At 40.7% G+C, this 21,541-nt stretch overlaps 1 protein-coding gene across 1 annotated transcript in view; it reads right to left on the bottom strand.

Annotated features, from left to right (window-relative positions):
• The window catches only part of LOC145405765 (uncharacterized), a 2,040,591-nt gene that overhangs the window by 807,325 nt on the left and 1,211,725 nt on the right, over positions 1 to 21,541 (bottom strand). Inside the window, exon 5 of the mRNA XM_080276996.1 lies at positions 5,421 to 5,495. Coding sequence (XP_080133122.1) covers positions 5,421 to 5,495 — 75 coding nt within the window. The remainder of the gene's footprint in view (positions 1 to 5,420; positions 5,496 to 21,541) is intronic.

The following is a 21,541-nucleotide window of genomic DNA, read 5'->3' as shown; positions in this document are numbered from 1 at the left end:
AACAGGAGGAATAAAATCCTTGAGGTGGGTAAAGAAGGGGGAAAAACAAGAAGCAATGAGGTCAATAGAGAAAAGGTAAGAAGCGGAGGGAGGGAGGAAGAGAGGAGGGGACACAGGAAACAACTATGCTAATGCAATAAGGAGGGTAGTGTGTTTGTCTCCCTCCCGCTCCCTTTACCCCCATTCCTTTCACCCCTCTTCTCTCTCTCTCTCTCTCTCTCTCTCTCTCTCTCTCTCTCTCTCTAACACACACACACACACACACACACACACACACACACACACACACACACAAATATCTAATGTGTATTTAACCGCAGTTTCCTATTTCTTTTTTTTTTCTTTAGAAAAAAGAGAAACTGTTCTGTCACAGAAAACACAAGACAGCCAGAATCGAGATTCGATCATTTCAAGACCCATGGACACCCTGCGTTTAAAAGGCTGGGGTCATATGCAGGGGGAAATGCACACTGAGAAATTGACCTGACGCATATAAAATGCTGATCTCTGAATATTCATAAGATTCGACATTGCTTAGAATCAACACATACCACTCACTTAAAGATTCAGGTAAACATCTGTCTGTAACAGACATTATCCGTATCTCAGCAGGATGTAAAAATTAAGAGTCAAAATTATCTTGAAACAAGCTCAGACCTACGTAAAACACCATGAAAGTGGTACGACACAGGAAGGCAGTGGGATGTTTGAGGACCGTGATACTTCTCCCATACTACTACTACTACTACTACTACTAATAATAATAATAATAATAATATGAAGAGGGCAAGAATTATCGTGGCATAAGTTTAGTGAGTGTTGTAGGGAAGGAATATGGAAGAAATATTATAAAGAAAGTAAGAGAGACAACAGAAGTGTTAGTGAGTGATGAACAGTGTGGCTTGAACTGTGGCAGAGGATGTGTGGATCAAATATTATTTCCAGTGAGACAGATAGTGAAGGCTTGCGAGAAGGGCTACGAGGTGTTTATGACATTTATGGATCTTGAAAAAGCATACGACAAAGTAGACAGAGAAGGATTGTGGAAAGTTTTGCGCATGTACAGTGTAGATGGTAAGGTGCTAGGTGCCGTCAAGAGTTTTTATGATGGTAGTGAAGCATGTGTAAGGGTAAATGGACATCTAGGTGAATGGTTCACGATCATTGTGGGAGTGCGACAAGGTTGCGTGATGTCGCCATGGTTGTTCAATATATACATGGATGGGGTGATGAGAGAAGTAAAAACATGAGTAATGGAGAGAGGGATGGCGTTGGTAATGAATGGTGATGGTTGGCATAACTCAAATTTATTGAATGCTTATGATGCAGTGCTACTTGCAAGTACCGGATAAGAACTTGGTTGACTAGTGCAGAGTTTTGCTGATGTCTGGGAGTCGTGCCTTGAGAGTAAATATATAAAAGAGTAAAGTGATGGTAACCGAGAGAGATGGTTACTCCCAGTGTGATGTTACAGTGGATGGAGAGAGACTGGAATTGGTAAGACAGTTGAAATACCTCGGTACAGTGATAGAAAAGAGAGGGAAATGTGCAAAAGAAGTGAAAAGTACAGTGACACAAGGAAGGAAAGTAGCTGGTGCTATGAAGGCCTTGATAAGAAACAGAGGTTTGAGTGTTTCAGCTACTCGCGGCTTACTTGAAATGCCAACTTTAACATATAGATGTGAGACAATGGTGTAGCATGAAAATGAAAAGTCAAGAGTGAGAGTAGTGGAGATAGGACTGCTGAGGAACGTATGTGGAGTACAGACAGTGGATAGGATACGAAATTATGTAATTCGTGAAAGATGCGGAGTGAGGAAGTCTGTGGGCATCAGAATTGAAGAGAGTGTACTGAGATGGTATGGTCATGTAGAGAGTGGATAACAATTGAGTGGTGAAAACGATATATCTGAGCGACTTTGATGGAGGAAGGAGGCGATGTAGGCCAAGGAGAAGGTGGAGGGATATGGTGGATGAGAGTGTGAGGAAGAGAGGTAAGGAAGTTGGTGAGGCTAGGGGAACTGACAAGAGATCGAGCTGACTGGATGAATGTTGTGAGATGTGAATGATCAGGGATTTGGCACCCCCTTTTAACGTGACAGCTTTCGGATTGACTGTTCCGGATACGTTTATGTGAAGCTACAGAAAATTGATTGATTGATTTTTTTTTTTTTTCTTTGAGATAGAGCCAGGATTCCGGGGGTTTGAATGATGAGTGAATGGAAGAGTGGCCAACTGGAGTGGGCAAACTTGGGCTGTCTGGACGTTGCTACTCCTTACCCTGCCCTTGGGTGGGAAAGGAGGTCCGGATAATAATAATAATAATAATAATAATAATAATAATAATAACAGGTAGTAGTAGTAGTTGAAATACTACTACGACTACTACTACTATTACTACTACTACTATTGTAATAATAATAATAATATTAATAATATTAATAATAACAAAATAATAATAATAATAACAATAATAAAATAATAATAATGATAATAGTAATAATGATAACTAGAGGCCCCCCATGGGGGGAATCACAGCAGCCTGGAGCTGATACATATTTAGCGCGGCTAGGAATATAACCTTGACCTACTGTACTTTCACCAATTTCGAACTCGTAGGAGATTTTCATCCCTACTACACATCTGTATAATTTTGTGATGATATTTTGAGCAGTTGCGAAGTTATCTCGCTAAGACACACCCACACCCACCCACACACACACACACACACACACACACACACACACACACACACACACACACACACACACACACACACACACACACAGAAATTGAAAACAATGCCAGCTTCACTTCGTGGCTGGTAATAAGTGGTTGTAGTAGATACAGTAGTTGCAGTAGTAGTAGTAGTAGTAGTAACTAATAATTACAACAACAACAATAATAACCATAATAATAATATCTCACTCTTTTAGTTACTTTATAGTAGCCTATAGTAACTGCTAAATATTGAGGGCTGAGAACGAGTCCAAATCAGTTCTCCATTGCGCGCTTCTTTCCCATATTGCTTTACAGGTTTTACGAATGACAAGAGTGCTATCAGAGTTCAGCAACAACGCGACAGACAGAAGGGAGGAACGAAAAGCGACAAAGAAAGTACGTAGAATTTACCGAGGCACTACAAAACTGTTGCCGCCAGCCAGCCTCCCCTCTGCCTTGCCGCCTCACCTCTTAATGACAACAGGGATTTGCAAGTTAAAACACAAGTCCAGCGCGGCGGTAAATCTCTCCGTGGGAAAAAAAAGGAAAAAATGTGTGGAGGGAGAGCCGAATTTAAAAGGTTTGTTTACCCGCACGAGTTAAGGAAACAAAGAGTGTTTTGTGGGTAAATATGTGGTGAAGGGTCATGATTTTTTTTTTTCCTGTATTTGCCATTGAGTCTATATCTTTCGTTTTCGAAAATCAAATAACTGTTTAAGTTTCTGCCTATTTATCTATCTACAGCCAGACGTCATAATCCCGTAAGGGGTGGCCGTTTGTCTTTGAGTTAGTTGTTTTTCGGGGAGGGGCACTAACTTTCCACCAACCCACTTGTTGACACGTGAGGAACACGTATGGGTTGGTTATATGGTTAACACCCAGCGTTGTAAATGGTTTCCTGGCTTACTGGAAACCATTAGGCTCGTCACTCAGTGCAAATCCACCTGAAGAGGAAAGAAGTGTAATACAAAGCGACAGAAAACATGGGAGAAGTATGAAGAGAGGAGGGCAGAAAAAGAAAAAGAATGATATAGGTGAAGCAACAAGTAGGCAATACTACATCGAGTGGGTGGATGATGGTCGCCACCACTGTTTAAGTTTACTTCCAGAAACCCTATGGAATTTAAGTTGTTTTTTATTAAACTTCAAGCAAGGTTTTATCATCATTTGCTATACTTGTGTTAGTCGTGCACATAAACATTACTCTATGACACAACTTACGACCTGCAAAACAATATGTAAATTATAGAGTTTATAAGGCAATGAAAAAAGATAATCAAGGGGTAAAGTGCTGGACTGGCGTTCGATAGATGAGACAACGATCCAAAGAATACGCAGAGACAAGATTGGGGATATGAATTTCGCTAATAAACCAGTCATAACAGATCTTCCCAGCTACCCACTGACATTAAAAGACCCAATCTGTCACAGTCACATCAGTCCTGTGTGAGGCAGCCCAAGCAAGTATTCAGTATAGGCGGTGGGTGTGAGTGTCCAAGTGGTGATATAAGAAGGTAAGTAGTCGCCATCTGTTGCATAAAGCTCGGCCGGACCCTGGGAACCGATTGTGTAATCTGTGCAGAGACGTATGGATAAAGTAAAATAAAAAGCCCTGTTCCAGAAAAAGGTAGTTACCGACAGTGCTTTCACCTGTCCTACTAAAAGACGAGGTGTATTTCATCGTGACGAAGTCAATGGCCTTGGTTAGAGTCATTTCCGCAACACTGTCACTGTTCTCTTAAAAGAACAAAAATTGCACTTATGCCCCGAGGATATCTGCAGTTAATCTCACATACACTTGATAGTGCCTATTCCTAAATTATACCTCACCACTGTAATTATCATCGCACTTAGGTATAACTGTGAAAGCCTTGCATACATTCATAGATATAACATGAATTACCCCAAAGTGTGACATACACTCATAGGAATACATATTTTACAAACTGCGCATAGAGGTATAATATGCAGGAGGGAATAACACTGCTACTACTACTACTACTACTTATAAAAATAATAATAATAATAATAATAATAATGTGACTGCTGTAGTAGAATTATTCAAGAAATAATATCGCAAACTGGCAGAGATTGTTAATTTTAGTCGTGAATGTATTACGGGCTGCTGAAACAGAAACATACCATCCACATACCTTCTAATAATCAGACTACAATACTTTTTCACCAGAGACAGGCATTACAATGGGTGTTCAGTAAAAAAATAGCCCCCCCCCCTAGATCGTGACAAGCGACCAAATAGGCATCATTATCATCACCAGAATTATAACTCGCATTTTCGATGTAGATTACACAGGCAGGGTGAGGGGCGTGTAGATGATGGTTTTTGCATCTTTTTTCAGGTTTAAAAAAAAAAAAAAAAGGGAAATAGGCCTCAGTTACCTGCTCCTTTTATTCCCTTAAATAGCACGGGTACAGAAGAGAAAGTTTTAGATTTGTCCTTATTGACTGCATGACTGTTAATTAGGTAAGTAATTATGTTTGGCTAAGTGTAAATCTTACCCTAAAGTCGACTTTTAGTAATCGTTTACAATGGAGGGCACGAATGACCTTCCATGTTACGCTGCCAGAATACATTCAGGTTCCAAACTAAACTGACAGTTGAACAGAAAAAAATAAGGTGTGAAACACACCAAGTCCAGCATTGTGGGCGGCACTAGCGTACAAGAGTGTGTACTTACCTTGCCATCAGGACTGCACACCTTGACACCGGCCAAGGAGATGACCAGCAGCACAGGTTTACTCCGCGCCCGCTCCTGCAATACACAACAAACATCAGCACACCATTCGAAAGTACCACATTACAGATAATTTTATCCTTTTAAGTTAAGGAAGACATTCTCATTTTATTCTTGCAGCTTCCAGATTATATTATCCAACGCAGGACACTTTTCTGACTGAAGTCATTGGACACAGCCCCCGCTAACCCTTCCACTGTTAGACGTCCTTCATAAACTGAAATCGCCTGGTGTTAATCAGAATAAAATGGTTAATACGTCATCGGACTGAAGAGACCAATAAGAAGTGACAAGCAGTTGGTGTTGGAAAAAGCCAGATGGAGAAGGGATATATATATATATATATATATATATATATATATATATATATATATATATATATATATATATATATATATATATATATCATCAGCCGTTTTGTGTGTACACTGCAGGACCGGCCTATCCCGACCGAAGTGGGAACAATACAGCCAATGTATCTCTACCAAGTGGTTTAGGCTGTCTGGCAGAGATTGTATGTAGGGTGAGAAGTGCTTGTAAGTGTAAATGTAGTGTTGGAGTGGCTTTGGATGTGTGTGTAGTCTGTGAATCAAGTGTAATCGGCCCGCGCAAGCCGACTGGGTGCAAGTATACTTTATATTCGTAGTATGCCACGCTGGTTCACCCACAGCACGTCTTGTGTCCGCCATTACGGTACGCGGCCTGAAGAACGCCCCCAAAGTTCGATACCCTGGCGGGGCGCTAACCTTCGTTCTTCAGTGTAAGAAAACGCACACTTTACCACTGTGCCACAGAGCCTCCATATATCTAGCTGTCTATCTATCTATCTATATCTATATCTATCTATCTGTCTATCTATCTATATACAGTATGTGTGTGTGTGTGTGTGTGTGTGTGTGTGTGTGTGTGTGTGTGCTTACGTCTACAGTAAATGAATAAATACCAATCCTTTTGTAGATGATTTGACATTGAACATCATGCTTCCACCCTCTGTCTTTTTTTTTTTTTTTTTTTTTGCTAATAAACACAAAACTATTGTTTTAAGGTTTGCATGGCTTATATATGGCTTAACCCAACAGCTGATATCAACTGCTCGTTACATTCACAATACAAATAACAATTATTTTACTCGGTACAGAGAACTGGTTACCCGTACATAATATAAAATTACCTTTACTCTGTTAATTTCCACACACAAAAAAGAAAAATTATTTTTGACTTAAAACTTTCCATACTGACTGTAAATAAACACTCATTTCCAAAGGCCATGTTAAGATTGATTCTGCATAAGGTAACAGTGAAGAATGCTGGAAAGGCAAAATTACATCATCATTTATGAAATACGAAAACAAAAAATAAACAGTGGCATTTAAGCCATCTTGATTTATCTTCTGAACACAACTCTTTATGGAAAATTCATGACAACTTCGTATAAAGAATTGATACTGTAACGCTAGGTAACTACTGTACTCAACAGCATCACACTTTCTATTTGCATGACTTAGTTCTTTCTGTTCTCCGTGGTATTTCAGAGTAATGAGCCCAGGCACAGTTTCAACAAATAAACACATGGCGTACCTCTTATAACACGTAAAAAAATAACAAATTTTGAAGCCTCACAACACCTGCACATGATACACGCAGTTTGTATCTGCGAAATAAAGACATTTTTCTTGAACATTAAGCAGTTTTATTTTTAAATCAAAGTCATTAGATTTAATCGCTTGATAATACTATAATACTCATGCCTGCTTGGATACGCTGACTCTGTTACAGAGGACAGATTCTGAGCCTCTTTTGGGACATACAGTAAGACTGAGGAGAAGCACATATATTCTTTTTTATACTCTCCACACGATATGAGATATGAGCCGTAACATGCCAAAACTAACTGAAGTAACTGAGAGCAGGGCTTAGTAAAATACAGAGGATAAACAACACATAACAAAATAAAACAGCAGTGCTAGGATATTAAACAGCTCACACCGAGGACATACCAGGTGCTATATTTTGTTCTTGCAGGTTTGTTCATATTTTTCCATTCAACTTTGGAGTGACTTTTCGAACAAAAAGGGTTACATTTAGCTTTCATTATTCTTCTTACTATCAGGTGGGTCTCCAACGGTGAAAAAAAATCGTCTAAAGGCAGCAAGAATAAACCAATACACCATTATAGTGATGAGGTTAAAATAAGCCAGGGGCTAACATAACAGTTACACAGCACTCAGGAAGCAACTCAGCAGCTGGGAGTCACACACCACACAGCAGTTGTGATGAATTAAGAGGAGCATCACAGAGGAGATGAATATGGTTGGGAAATAAAATTCCATAAGAACGGTAGCAAAATGTAATGGATAGAAAAAGTATAATGTAATGCAGAATAAATGAAAGGGGAACTTAAAACAAAGGAGGCAGCACAATCCACTTGGTTACGTAAATAGTTATACGGTATGAACTTTGGAGGAGAAACACACAATGGTAGTTCTGAATACTGCAGCATAAAGGGAAATGGCCATTTGATGCTAGAGTAACAAAGTAAGGCTGAGTAACACTGCAGGTAAGTTATCAATCACTCTATAAGAGAAATACGGTAATACAGCGTACACAGCGGCAACACAGCACAGGCCATCACACAACACATAGGCAACACACATAATGGGAAGGACTGAAGCTACTTTCGTGGGTTGATGTGGTTCTCATGCACTTACTCCTTACCATCTTATATCAGGATATTGCAAGTGAATACTCTCTTTTAATTTACATAAGCAAACTCTCTCTCTCTCTCTCTCTCTCTCTCATTACAAGCCGAGTGGGGCTGCGGTCGGAAGCACTACATCTTTAAAAAGAAAGAAATGGGACAAAGGAATACAAAGTGGACCTGTTAGAAGAGATTTTTTGGCAGCCTCCTGTGTCCACGAGAATACGGGGTTAATGGCGCCACCACAACATAACGACAACACAGCACAAGGGGAAATTATTCTTTGCGGCTGAGTTTGCTTCAGGTGTACGAGTAAAACATCGTCCTGTTGTAAGTTTGATTGAATACTGTTACCTGCTCCCGGGTTTAGGATTTTCGAGCATGTAAAATGGTTTGTTTGTCGTCTGTTGTCGAGACACATGCACAGCAGGTAACTGGGAGTAGAGTTAAACAGAACAGTACAGTAGCACAGCATTAGTGGTCATAATCACGTACCTGACCTGCATACTGTTCAGAGTGCTGGCATTACCGGAGACCATTTCCTGCACTACAATGAATTTATACATCATCAGGCATTTAATATCACACATTAATTTAACCTCTGTTGATCTGGACAACTCTAGAGTAGCGTTCCAACTAACATCAGACGATTTTATTAAACTGGAGTGAGTCACGGCTGCCGGAGGATTTAGACTATCACCATTCTCTCATGATCGCAACACTCTAGAAAAGTATTCCTACTGAAAAGGTTAGAGAAAAAACTCATTGCGTAAGTCATATGATAAAGTTAACCCTTGCACAATAGGATGCCTTCCTCATAGCAAATAAAATCATTTAGCGTTAGCAAGAATATAATAAAAACGTCATTGTCCCAAACTGTTCAAGAGACTATGTAACCCCTTCACTACGAAACTTTTCCTATAGTGAATCAAATCGCCTGCATGTAGCAAACATGAACTTTAGGTTGAATGTCATTGTTAAGCTTCAAGACTAAAACATCAAAAGCGACAACCTTTAACATGGACAGTATCGTATTCTTGAGCATGTTTGAGGCTGTAATTGAAAATCATTGGATCTACCTCACACCTGTCAGTAAAAGCTACTCATAAGTACTGAAGAGTTTAACTATTCCTAACCTCTTCTGTTCGAAATGCCTTCCATGAATTGAATAAAATACTCTGGAGACAGAAGAAATAAAGTGAGGTCATCGTAGTGCGGGGACCATTATAGCTCCTTCCCTTCTCTCCTTTTAAGTTTAATCCCATCACTAAGAGATAAAATCATCTGACAGTGGACTAAAATATCATAGGCATAGTGATATGGAGGGAATAACATTTTTTCTGACTCCTTTTATGCGAGAGATATTATCTTTCCTAAATAAGACCGTCTGATAGTGGAAAGAATAAATAAAAAACGAGGTCAAAATTGTGACGGAATTAACATTGAATATGAAGACTTAAGAACATCAATGCATATCAGAGTACAAAATAAGAAATTCATGGTACAGGATTGTCTGAGGTACAGTCTCGGGCTACGGGTTTTCATTAAGGTGACCAGCTAGGTCACAGCTAAAAATTAAGCTCACAGACAGGGTTAAGGCAGAGAATTAAAGTCATGGTATAAATCAGGTCAAGGTACAGAAGACTAGGGGTTACAAACACAGGGGTAGGCCGCAACAATCAAAGTCAAGGTACAAAATTAGTGTGAAGACAGAGTTAGGGTCACAAACACTGGGTCAAGAAACAAAACCAAGATGACTGCAGTGAAGAATTATGGTTACATACGAGTATACAGGGACAAGCAAGAAATTCAAGATCAATGCACCAAAGAGTTAAGGTCACAAACATAGGGTCAAGAATCAAAACCAAAATTAAGGTCACAAACAGATTCGGGATCACAAAAACACAGCCAATCAACAAAATAAGAGTAAATCATCGCAGCCTGTGCCTGCCTCTGCACCAGTCACCGGACCTGCGTTGCATAAACCCTCCACTCCGAGTAATGAACAGCGCGGCAGATGAAGAGGAATCCGTAATGCCTTTGGTGTTCTCTTTTTACCGTATCAAAGGAAACGCCACTCTCTTTCTCTCTTCTGCAGCCGGCAGTCCAAGTTACTTTTATCGAACGTAACTCTTTTTTCCGTGAATTAGTGATGTGCATTGAGGAAAAGACGAATAAAAGTACGATGAAAGAAGACAAGTAAAAGAATAATGATTGGAACTTCAGAATAATTATGTGCGTATTGGTCGAAGAATAATATGATTTACGCAATATATTTGACTCGAAAAACAAATAAATTTTTCAGAAAATCAACGAAGTCTAAGAAATATGCCAGGATATAATGGTTTCAAATCTCCACGCTTGTATCTAATTAACAGTTTTTGAGTCTTGGTGAAGACGTGAAAACTGCACATCCGGGAAAATAATAGGTGAAGTCTGACCTCATTCCAACCTTGTGTTTACACTGCAGGTCAGCCCAATGTCCGGAACAGTAGCTGGGGCTTTGACTTCAGCTCTGTGGGATTGGCCGCGGGTCCGAAGCATCAGAACAATACCCGGCTTAGGCTAAGCGGAAAGGGGAGGTGGGGTTAGCGAAGGAGAGAGAGAGGGGTAAGAGAGAGAGAAGAAAGGAGTGGAAGGGAGAGGGGGGGGTAGGAAGAGGAAGAGAGGGGAGAAGAGACTCGAAAAGAAAGGAGCTGGAGGAAAGGGAAAGCGGAGTAAAAATGCTAGGGAAGAGGGATGAGGCAACGAGGAAAAGAGAAGGGGAGAGAGTATAACCAATAATGAAAATATGACAGTTACTATAACTAGCTAATAAGCACGGCTGGAAAGTAAAGGTATAGAATTGATGCTGCTATTACTGATGAAAGAAAGAACCAAATTTCACAACACACAAAATTCATCCCCCATTCCTCCTTAGTGACGACCCTTGTACCCACGACACTCCTCTCAACCTTCCTCATAATATACTCGTCTACTCTATTTCCACGTTCTTGGTCGTCGTCGTCTTCTCCTTCTAACCACCCCGTTCTCATACGCTTGCTGCATTTTCTCCATTTAGACTTTTGATATATTTCATGTCTCTTATTTACTTCATCTGTTCTTTCCTTTATGTTCTTATTTTCAGTTTCAATAGTGCCCCCTCATTCCTTTATTCTGGCATTTTTATTTATTCTCCCCATTATCCCTTCTTAAGTCCTCTCATCGCCCTAAACTCCCCTTACACCAATTCTTTCTTAATTCATTTTACTTTGTCTCTCAGTACTCACAGTTTTTCTTCTGCTCTTGTCCTGTCGTCCTTTTTATCTCACATCCATTCATCATTTTTTTCCTCTCACTCTCATCCATAATTTCTTTCATTCCTATACCGTATTAACAATCTTCCAAATCTTCCTTTCATTCATATATCTGTCTCTATAATCTTTCTTACATTATCCATTTTCACCTATGTCCTTACTTTTACCATCTTCTCTTTCCCAACCACTAATTACCTTTCTTTTTCCCCCTCTTATTTAATATAATTGTTATTTTTCTTCACTGTTCTTGTGTTTCTCTCTTCCGTCCTTATATTTTCATCACATTCTTTCGTTTTCTTCATTTCATTTCTTTCCATATCCCTCTGTTTTCTGCTTTACATTCTTTTCCAACCCTATTACATTCTTTATTCTCCCACTCATCTTTTGTTTCATTCTCCCCCCCCCCTCTCTCTATTACTTCCCTTTCTTTTTCCTCTCATTACTTTTCTCTCCGTATTCCCGCTATCTAAGAGCTAAATCCTCCCGTAATCTCACATACCGTATTTTTTTTCCATTTAACTCTTTCCATAAACTTCACGTCCATTCTCTTTACCACTTCACAGTTTTCACCACACTTTAGTTCAGCCTCTCTCTCTCTCTCTCTCTCTCTCTCTCTCTCCGGTTCTTCATCTTTGTTATTTGTTTTCTTTCTTCCTGTTACCCTCTTAGTAAGCTGAACAGTACAAAGTGCAAACGAGCAAAACCTAAAGTTGCTGATTAAAAATATAACTTTAATAACGTGGGCGGGGTAAACCAAGCAAGGAAGTTGAGAGGGTGGTGGTGTGGTGTTGTGTGGTGCGGTGTGGTGTGCTGTGGTGTGCTGTGGTGTGGGGTGGTGAGCTGTGGTGTGGTGTGGTGTGGTGGAGTGAAAATGGTGGTTGTGGTGTGACTCTCGGTGTGTTCGTGACTGTGTTGTGTTTATGAAAGTGGGTTTGGGTGCGGCCTAGGATGCATGGTGGCATGAAGTTGGGAGGAGAGACCATGAAGGGGGAAAGGGGGAGTGCGGAAATGGGTGGAAAGAAGGGTGATGAAGGAGAGGGAGAAGGCAGAGAAAATGGGAGAGAGAGCGATTGGAGGGATGGGAGAAAGGGAAGTGAGTCGAAGAAAAGGGGGAGGGGGGGATAGGGATGGATGAAGAGAGGCATAGGGCACTGAGAATTACGGTGTACAAGAGACACAAGTGTTACCCTGTATGTACTGTTGTGTGCATGAAATGGAAGAGTGTGGATCAGTTGGATCAAGGACTGTGTGGGTAAGACTGAAAGTTGGATTACAAACGTGGGAGACTGTGTGTGTGTATGCGCCGACGCAAGATCGTGCTAGCAGAATGAAAGAAAAGTCCTAGGCAAATGTGGAAGCATGCATGGAAAAGTTTGAGAGGAATGAGAGTGTTTTTGATGGGAGATACAAATGGTAAAGTAGGGAATGTGAAGGTGGATGGAGTAATTGAGTGTTCCTGCAGAAGTGGTTGAGAATGGCAGCGCTCTTGTGGACATTTTTGTGAGTAAGGAGTTGGTGATAGCCAATACTCTCTTCAGGCACAAAATGATCCACAGGTATACATGGCGAGTGATGAGAAGCTTGGGTGGTGAACTGAATGAACGGAAGACAATGATTGACTGTGTATGTGTGTGTAGATGAGGGAATGAGATGGTGTGTAATGGGCACAAGAGCAAATAAAGATCAGAGGAGTGAACTTTCAGACCACCTTTGGTGGTGGTGAAAGTCAAGGTTCAAGTGCAATGGAGGAAAAGGAGGGAAGGACAGGAGGAAGTAGTCATACAACGAGGGTAGAAAGGTTGCAAGAGGATGAAAAAAAAGGCAGAATATAAAAAAGAAGTGGAGAAGCGATTGGGCAAATATGATCTGGAGCGGGTGGGGGAGGTAAAAGGTGTGTGCAAGATATTCACAGAAGATCTCTGTGCAGCATGTGAGGTGGCGTATGGGGTGAAGAGAAGATGTAAGGGGGTGCAAGGAACAGCATGGTGGAATGAAGAGGTGAGGCAAGCTGTGACGCAAAAAAAGCATAAAATGAGTAGATGGGAAGCAGAAGCATGGAGGAAAATGAGACGCGAAAGTGAGAGATATGTGTAGACAGAAAGAGAAAAATGAAAAGGTTAGTAAGAGGAAGTAAGATGAAAGAGGATGAGGAATTTGGATGAAATTTGAGTGTAATGTGGAGGGAATGTAAGAAAATGTTCAGGAAGGAGGTAAAGAGTGTCAGACAGGGTGGTAAAGAAGTTAGTAGGGGAGTGAAAGATAAAAATGGTAGAAATGATAGTGGAGAAGGAAGAAAAAGTGAGCAGATGGAGAGAACACTTTAAGGAACCGTTAAATATAGAGCAAGAAAGTAATGCAAGTGCAAGTGGCTGGGGAATGGCTGGGAGAAGGAGGGAGGGACAGTAGTAGTATGGTTATAGATGATGTGTAGATTAGCCTGGGAGGACGGTGGAGTTCCGGAGTATTGGAAGTCAGGTATTTTTCCCCTGTACAAAGGAAAAGGGGAGAAAAAGTGTGCGGCAATCAAAGTGGCATTTTTTGTTTGAGTGTAATAAGAAAAGTATATGGCAGGATACTTATTGACAGAGTTAGGGAAATAACAGAAGAGCAAGGAGGTTTTAGGAATGGAAGAGGTTGTGTTGATCAGACATTCATCCTTAAATCTTTAGTGGAAAAGTTTCTAGAGAAGGGAACGAAGTTGTATGCAGCCTTCATGGATTTGGAGAATGCATATGACAGAGTGGACTGACAATGAATGTGGAAAATTTAAGAATATATTGAGTAAACGGCAAGTTGCTGAAAGCCGTGAAGGGTATGTATGAGGGTGCTAAGGCTGCAGTGCGTGTGGATGGTCAACTGAGTGTATTCTTCTATCCGAATGTTGGACTGAAACAGGGATGTGTCATATCTCCATGGTTGTTCAATCTGTATATGGATGGGGTTATAAAAGAGGTACAGGGTAGGGGAGTGGATGTTGGAGCGGCCCTAATGACAGACAGCAGTGTTTGGAAACTTCCTGTGCTGTTATTTGCAGATGATACTGTATTGTCAAGTGAAGACGAAGGGGAACAGCAAGACTTAGTGAATGAGTTTAGGAGAGCATTCAAAAAAAGGAATCTAAAGGTGAATGTAGGGACGAGTGAAGTTATGGTCTTTGGAAGAAATGAAGTTACTGAATGTACAGTGGGGTTGGATGATGAGGAAATGGAAAATGTGAGTGCATTTAAGTATTTGGGGAGTGTGTTGTGTAGGGATGGAAGTTTAGAGGATGAAGTGCCTGAAAGGATGCATGAAGTGCTTGAAAGGATGCAACAAGGAAGAAAGGTTGCTGGTTCCTTGAAAGCGATGATAAGAATTAGGGAAGTAAGCATGGAAGTAAAAAAAAGTCGCTGCATGATAGTACTGTGATACCAACTCTAACGTATAAAAGTCAAGCTTGGACCTTGTTGGAAGGACATAAGTCAAGAGTGAAAGCAGTGGAAATGAGTTATTTGATAGGAGCATGTGGAGTTACAAGGATAGACAGACTGACGAATGAGGAAGTGAAGGAGCTTTGTGGTGTGGATATGACAGAAAGCCTTAGGAGAAATACAGCGAGATGGTATGGCCATGTGGAGAGGATGGAGAGGGCGAGACTAACGAGGTGAGGTGGAAGGGGGGGAGAGGGAGGAGGAAGCCGAGAATGAGATAGAGGGATGGAGTGGAGAGGTTTATGAGGAAGGGGTGTGTGAGCTGAGGGTAGGGCATTGAAATGGCGGGGGACAGGGCGACATGAAGGCGATCTGTTTGTGGCCATCCCTTACGGGATAAAGGCGTCTGACAATAGAAAAACAGAGAGAGATCATCAAGACCATTTTCCCACCTAAGGATGGAGTGAGGTTGGTATCTGCACTGGATTATTTAAAACTCTGTATATAATGTACGAAGTTAAGAATATCTCACCAGACACATCACAACAACAATGCCAAGTTTCGTCATTAAAAGACTTTTTTGTATGTAAAGAAAAATTTACACAGTCTATCTGCAAGATGTTTTGAGCAAGTTTCTTGGTCTGACTCGTCGTGCAGAACATTTAAGATTATAAGGGAGTTCTCTGTTCCTTCATGCCTCGACAACCTTGAATATACTGAACCAGCAGCCACACACATGTTATGTTATACTGAACAAAAGAAGGGATCATTGGCGCCTATCCTATCAGTACGGTGACGTCAATATTTTTTCTCTCTGCTGAGTTTCTGTGCCGCTTAGCAGAAACCGTCTGTCCTGGAGGCCTAAATATAAATTTCTATTAATCTCTTCAGAACAGTGACCTCTTATTTGTTCTTTTCATGTTACCACCAGAGGATTTTACTCAGCTTAAGAGCCACGAGGTTATTTCCTTCTACGCGTCAATTCATAAATGATTGATTTACTTTTGTCGCAAGTTATATCTGTCGCCTGAGGGTAAGCCACTTCTCTAACATTACACTCAGCAAGGAATCACTGCAGCATACAGAGGCACAACTTGACTCAGGACCAAATGAATAAAATTACGACCGTTGAAGCTGATGATAAAATAACCAGTTCTATACCTGGGCTGCAGCTATTAAAAAAAAAATCAAAATCATCCTTTAAAAACTAGATTACTAAGTAACTAATCAAAATGCTGTGGGTGCGGGGAGGGGAGGAGGGGTTGTCGGGAGAGGCAGGCAGCGGACCCGCTATATTAGAGGCGGGGAGGCACAAAGAGCACATTGTGTCGCAGCCTGGCAATTACCCCTTCCCCCCTCGGCTCCGGACTCACCTCATTTTTACCTTAAGAGAGCCACGGGCCGCCCCAGGCTGCTAATAACCTTCGCTTACCCACTTTATGACGGGAATTAGGCCCAGAGTTGTAAATTTCCTAATTATTACTGTACAGCACCAATGGATACTTAATAAATTGTAGGTCACTGGGAATAGAAAAAAAGTGACATTTTCAAATAACCAATACTGTCGATACGTAGAAGGCAAGCAAATAAATTCAACTGTTCGAAAAAATGACATCCGCTGTTTGTACTATAACATAATTATGTGTGTTAGTGCACCAGTGTGAACATTCGACAGCGGAAATTAGCTTCAGGTTTCCCAGTATGATACAGGCCTGTGATCAAGTAACACTGTACGGCACAGAGTTGACGGATGTCCATTTTTAACATATCTAATTTTTGTCCACTGACTGACTTACAACAAATTTCTTGCAAGTTAAAGCCTGGCAGCCTCATCTCATACACTGATACTTGAGCGAATTTCTGCGTCGCCTGTACACTAGTTCCAAGAAATATAGAGCAGGAGGGTTCAGACATCAGAAAATATCAATAGAGTTCACGATGTCTCAAGAAAATTAATTCTTTTAATCTGAATGATTGTGTATTAACAGAACGAAATTGGAAATGTTACAACCATGCTATACAATGCATCCTCATATGAAAATAGGTTACCAACGCGGACTGAGGTCATAAGGCATTTTCAAATAGCCATCGCCTGTGGTGTAACAGTCTCATGCTAAGTGTGCACCAACTCCTACTGAAGCAAGTGTACGGTACATACGGTACACTGTCTCAGGCTTCAAGGCAGGTTTCGTTTTTTTTTTTTTTTTTTTTTTATCTGCGCATCACAAGTAATCTCATGCAGCACGAGGACACCTCTAACTGAGAAAAAGACGTAAGTGAAAAACAAATATTATGTTCTGATCTCTCCTATTTCCTCGAACCTGTCAAGTACATAGCATATTTTTGTATATTACTTCCTTATTCTCCCCGGTATGTCTCGCCTACTTTAGACTTTCACCTGCAAGAAGACCTTGAATTTCTTAAGAACCGACATTGCCACCATTTTATATGCTCTGCCTGTTCGCACGTTTCAGCGATCAGGAGCTTGAATATATATTTCTATAGAAAAATTTCCGTCTTTTCATCTCTGCTTTCCTCAAACTATCCAACGCACTGCATCGATTCTTTTTTTTTTTTTTTTTTTTTTACAAGGTCCCAAATTTCACTCTCACTTCGTCTCTCAAAAACCACGAGCCAGTTTTTCGCACTGAAACTTCCCTCCTTCCTTTCCGTTTTTTTCACACGAATCCTCTCCAACTCTCAGGTTCTCATTTTCTTTCCCTCTCTCTCTCTCTCTCTCTCTCTCTCTCTCTCCTTCCCCCCTTCCACTCAACATCTCTCTGTTATGAATCTTCTCCGTCCTCCTTCCTTCACCCCCCCTCTCTCTTATTCACCTCTAATCTCTCTTAACGTAAATACCTTTATTCCCCGCCTTCTTCTTCTCCTCTCTCTCTCTCTCTCTCTCTCTCTCTCTCTCTCTCTCTCTCCATCACCACTCACTGATCCCCCCAGCCGCGGATTAAGAAGCAGTTATGAGCCCTCGAGTGTTTTCATCAGCGTGGGGGGGCGGCTACTTCAGAGGTGCCAAAAGCTACCTCTAATTGCTCGCCTCCCTACCTCTAATTGCCCTCCTCCCTACCCCTAATGGCTTCATCAGAACGTTAATTGACTCTCTCTCTCTCTCTCTCTCTCTCTCTCAGCGTCTCATTTACACCTTTACGCTTAATTACCTGCGACTCAATAACCTCACCCTCTTGAACCTTCCTTCCGCGTTTTCATAGACTGCCTTCCACACACAAATCGCCCACAAAAGCAGCACACGCTTACTTTCTTGCTGTTCTGCTTGGGGGAGGTTTTGTGTTAAACCAAAGTAACGCACATACTGGCCTACATACAACGCCCATTTTCACAGATGGAAGAATGAGGGCTGAGAGGTTTATGAGTGAGGGGTTGTGACTTGGAGATAAGGCAGCTTGATGGCAGAGGACAGGTTAACATTTACGAAATTTTTTAGTGGTCAGACCTCCCCCCAGCAAGCCCCATCACCTACGGTACCACGGTCAGAGCCCGTCCTGCACGCCCCTCAACGCATGCACTCTACTGTATTGCTGTGATGTATATATCATGCAAGGGAACTGGGATAGATACTCAAGCGGGATGGAATAATTCTTTTAACTAAAATTGCAACACTGGCAAGTTTGCATGCTCGACCACGTTCCACACTTTCAAGCGTGGATGCTTGTAGATTCATTCCCGCCATCTCTACCACTTCTGTTACCTACTTCCAGCATCCACGATCATTAAACCTACATTACCTTATCACCCTCTGGTTTGCTGTTAACAACAATTTTGTCTCCTACCAATTTCCGTGTTTTAAGATTTCACTGACTCTCTTATCTACTTTCCCAGTCTATGTCCCTTTAACTACTTGAACTTCTATGGACGCATCAATTTTTTTTACGCAGGATACCACAGAACGAGTTTGCTTAGCTAGGTGAAGCTTTAACAATCAAAAGGTTGGAGACTATCTTAATTAACCCCTCTAATCCGAGGACGTCATTTATATCAGATAATTTTTCCTACCACCAGATACTGCATTCAGTTCAAGGATTTGCATGTGGTTGTGAAATGGTTATATTATGAGAGGTAGAAGGTATAATCGCCACACAACCCACAACCCTCCTGCCCTCGCCAACTCCCTATTAGAAGAGCATGTTTACTCTAGGATTACGCTACTTAAGGAACTGCAATCCCGCTAAGTCTCGGTAATTCAAACATTAACATTCACTTTTATTCTCCGGGTTAGGTCGCGCAATACACTTAGTCCTCTGAAAAAGCATCACTGCCTCCCGCCTCCCAGGATATGAAACCCTGGGAAAGGGTAAAATCTTAATACTGACTTGATTTCTCGGATTATTATGGTAATATTGACCCACATTTTTATTTACTTGCGAAATTTCATAACATCTTCCCTGGAGATATATTTTGCATATTTCATATTAAACTCACCACTACCACTGCTTTTTTTTTACCTTATTTTATTCTTACTAACACCATACGATTACACTCAGACTGCCGGAGACACCTGGCAGTGAAAGGATTAAAAACAAAGTACTATTTTCCTACAACAAGTCTCCCATATGCTGATCAAAACTGCCCGTCGGTAACAACATTTAATAAATTAAAGATATTCCTATACTGAAGGAGTAAGTATCCTCTTTTTAAGCGACTGTTACAATTATGTCGATGTTTTACCGATTATATATATATATATATATATATATATATATATATATATAGATAGATAGATAGATAGATAGATATGGAACAGAATATATGCAATATGCAAAATACATTGTTGGGGAAGTAATACAGATACATCTATGCCAACAAGAATACGGCTTATTGAGCATAATATATTATAATCCATTCACCACAAAAATTTTGAACTCTCTATTTTGCTCCAACTGCTTCCAGATAATTTCATTTAGCTTTAGGGTGACCTCTGACAGTGAAAGTGTATAAACAACCTCCACTAGGCTCTCCACTACACAGGAGTTTTACTGAACTGACATTAATCGTCAGACAGTAGAAATAAACAAATTACTGTCTCCGTAGTGAAGTGATCAACGAATAATAGTGTGGGATAATTGATGTTGACAAGACCACCTCTCCTGTCAGACGGAATCTTTGTTCACAGTTTCCACAAATCAGTGCAATCGCCTGAGGGGGTAAATATCTCAACAGGCAATATCAAGCACATTACCTTGTTTGACTTAGTGGTCTTTCCGTATTATCCAGTACTTCTATATTTCCGAATTCTCAGCATCTCCGTATTTCCTCGTATTTTTGCATTTTACAGAATTTCCATATTTCTCAGCAATTCCACATTTCCCAGTATTTCCGTACTTCCAAGTATTTCGCCATTTTCCAGTATTTCCGTATTTCCAAGCATTTCTAATGCCTAAGTACTTTCCTATTCCCAAGAATGTTCGTATTTCCAGTCATTACAGTATTTCGCAGTAATCCCGTATTTCTAAGTATTTCTCCATGTTTCGAAGGTTCTGTATTTCCCAGCATATCTACATTTTCCAAATTTTCCAACATTTCCACATTTCTCAGTATTTCCGCACTATTTCCATAATTCCCAGTATTTCCGTTTCTCACAGCATTTTCATAATTCCCAATATTACACGTTTAACGTCATTCTCGTATGGCCCAGTATTTACATAATTCACACTAAATCCGTATTCTAGCATTTCTATATCCTAGTACTCAGCATTTGCCAGTATTTCCGATTATTCTATTAACTGAGCATCTCGCAGTATATGCATATTTCCCAGCACTTCAAAGACCCGCTACTCACCTCGCTCAACTCTCATTATTCCCTCCCTTCCACGATCAAATCAAGCCACCTATATTTTTTTTCCCCTCCCCTGGTGAGGTTGGCCACACTCCCCGACTTCGCACGGCGCCCCAAAGTTCAACAAAGGCCGACTAGGAAGCTCCAAAGGCCAAATCCGACGCTGGCAAACATAGAGGCTCAAAAGTCCCCCCCGAGGCTGGCCGGAGTTCGGGTTCTTGGTACAGTAACTTGAAGGTTTTTCTTTCGACACAAAGTCTTCCGTGGCGGGGCTCATTTTTTTACCCCCTTATTCTTTCTTCGGTCCTGTATTCTGGTAGTAGTAATTAGCTGCCTTGGGTGATGGTGGTGGTTGTGAAAGATGAGTTTTGACTCCTCTACGCTGCTTAGAATATCGAATGCATCACACATCAATGGAGGTTACGCAATGCTTTGATCTAGACATACATGGCTTGTGACTGATTCATAGTGTCAAGCGAATGCAATAGGTGGGATGGAAACAAACAAACAAATAACATTCAGCTCTTTCATGTGTTTCTCTCCCACCCTAGATTTATACAGAACATGATTATTATGACTCTTAAGACTCAGTTTCTGTGCACTGAGGTAAATGTTTCATTACACGAATATTGTGGTGACTGCTGCTGTATTCTTGATTTTGTAATTGAAATGTATGTTCACTATTAATATATGCTTATCACAACTCAGTAATACCTATCATGAACACAGTATACAATACTGATAACAGGCAAAGGATATTAAACTGCAAAGGCTGATAAATACGCATTTCTTTCTAATCCTTTTCTGATTGGGAAGACTAAGATATTCTATTCCGGGTAACGCCGGACGATTATATT

This window comes from Coenobita brevimanus, chromosome 68 (genome assembly GCF_032717465.1).
Source record: "Coenobita brevimanus isolate Jiangsu-jjx chromosome 68, ASM3271746v2, whole genome shotgun sequence".
Taxonomy (NCBI): domain Eukaryota; kingdom Metazoa; phylum Arthropoda; class Malacostraca; order Decapoda; family Coenobitidae; genus Coenobita; species Coenobita brevimanus.
The sequence above is the reverse complement of the archived record's forward strand: the minus strand, read 5'-3'. Positions and strand labels throughout refer to the sequence as shown.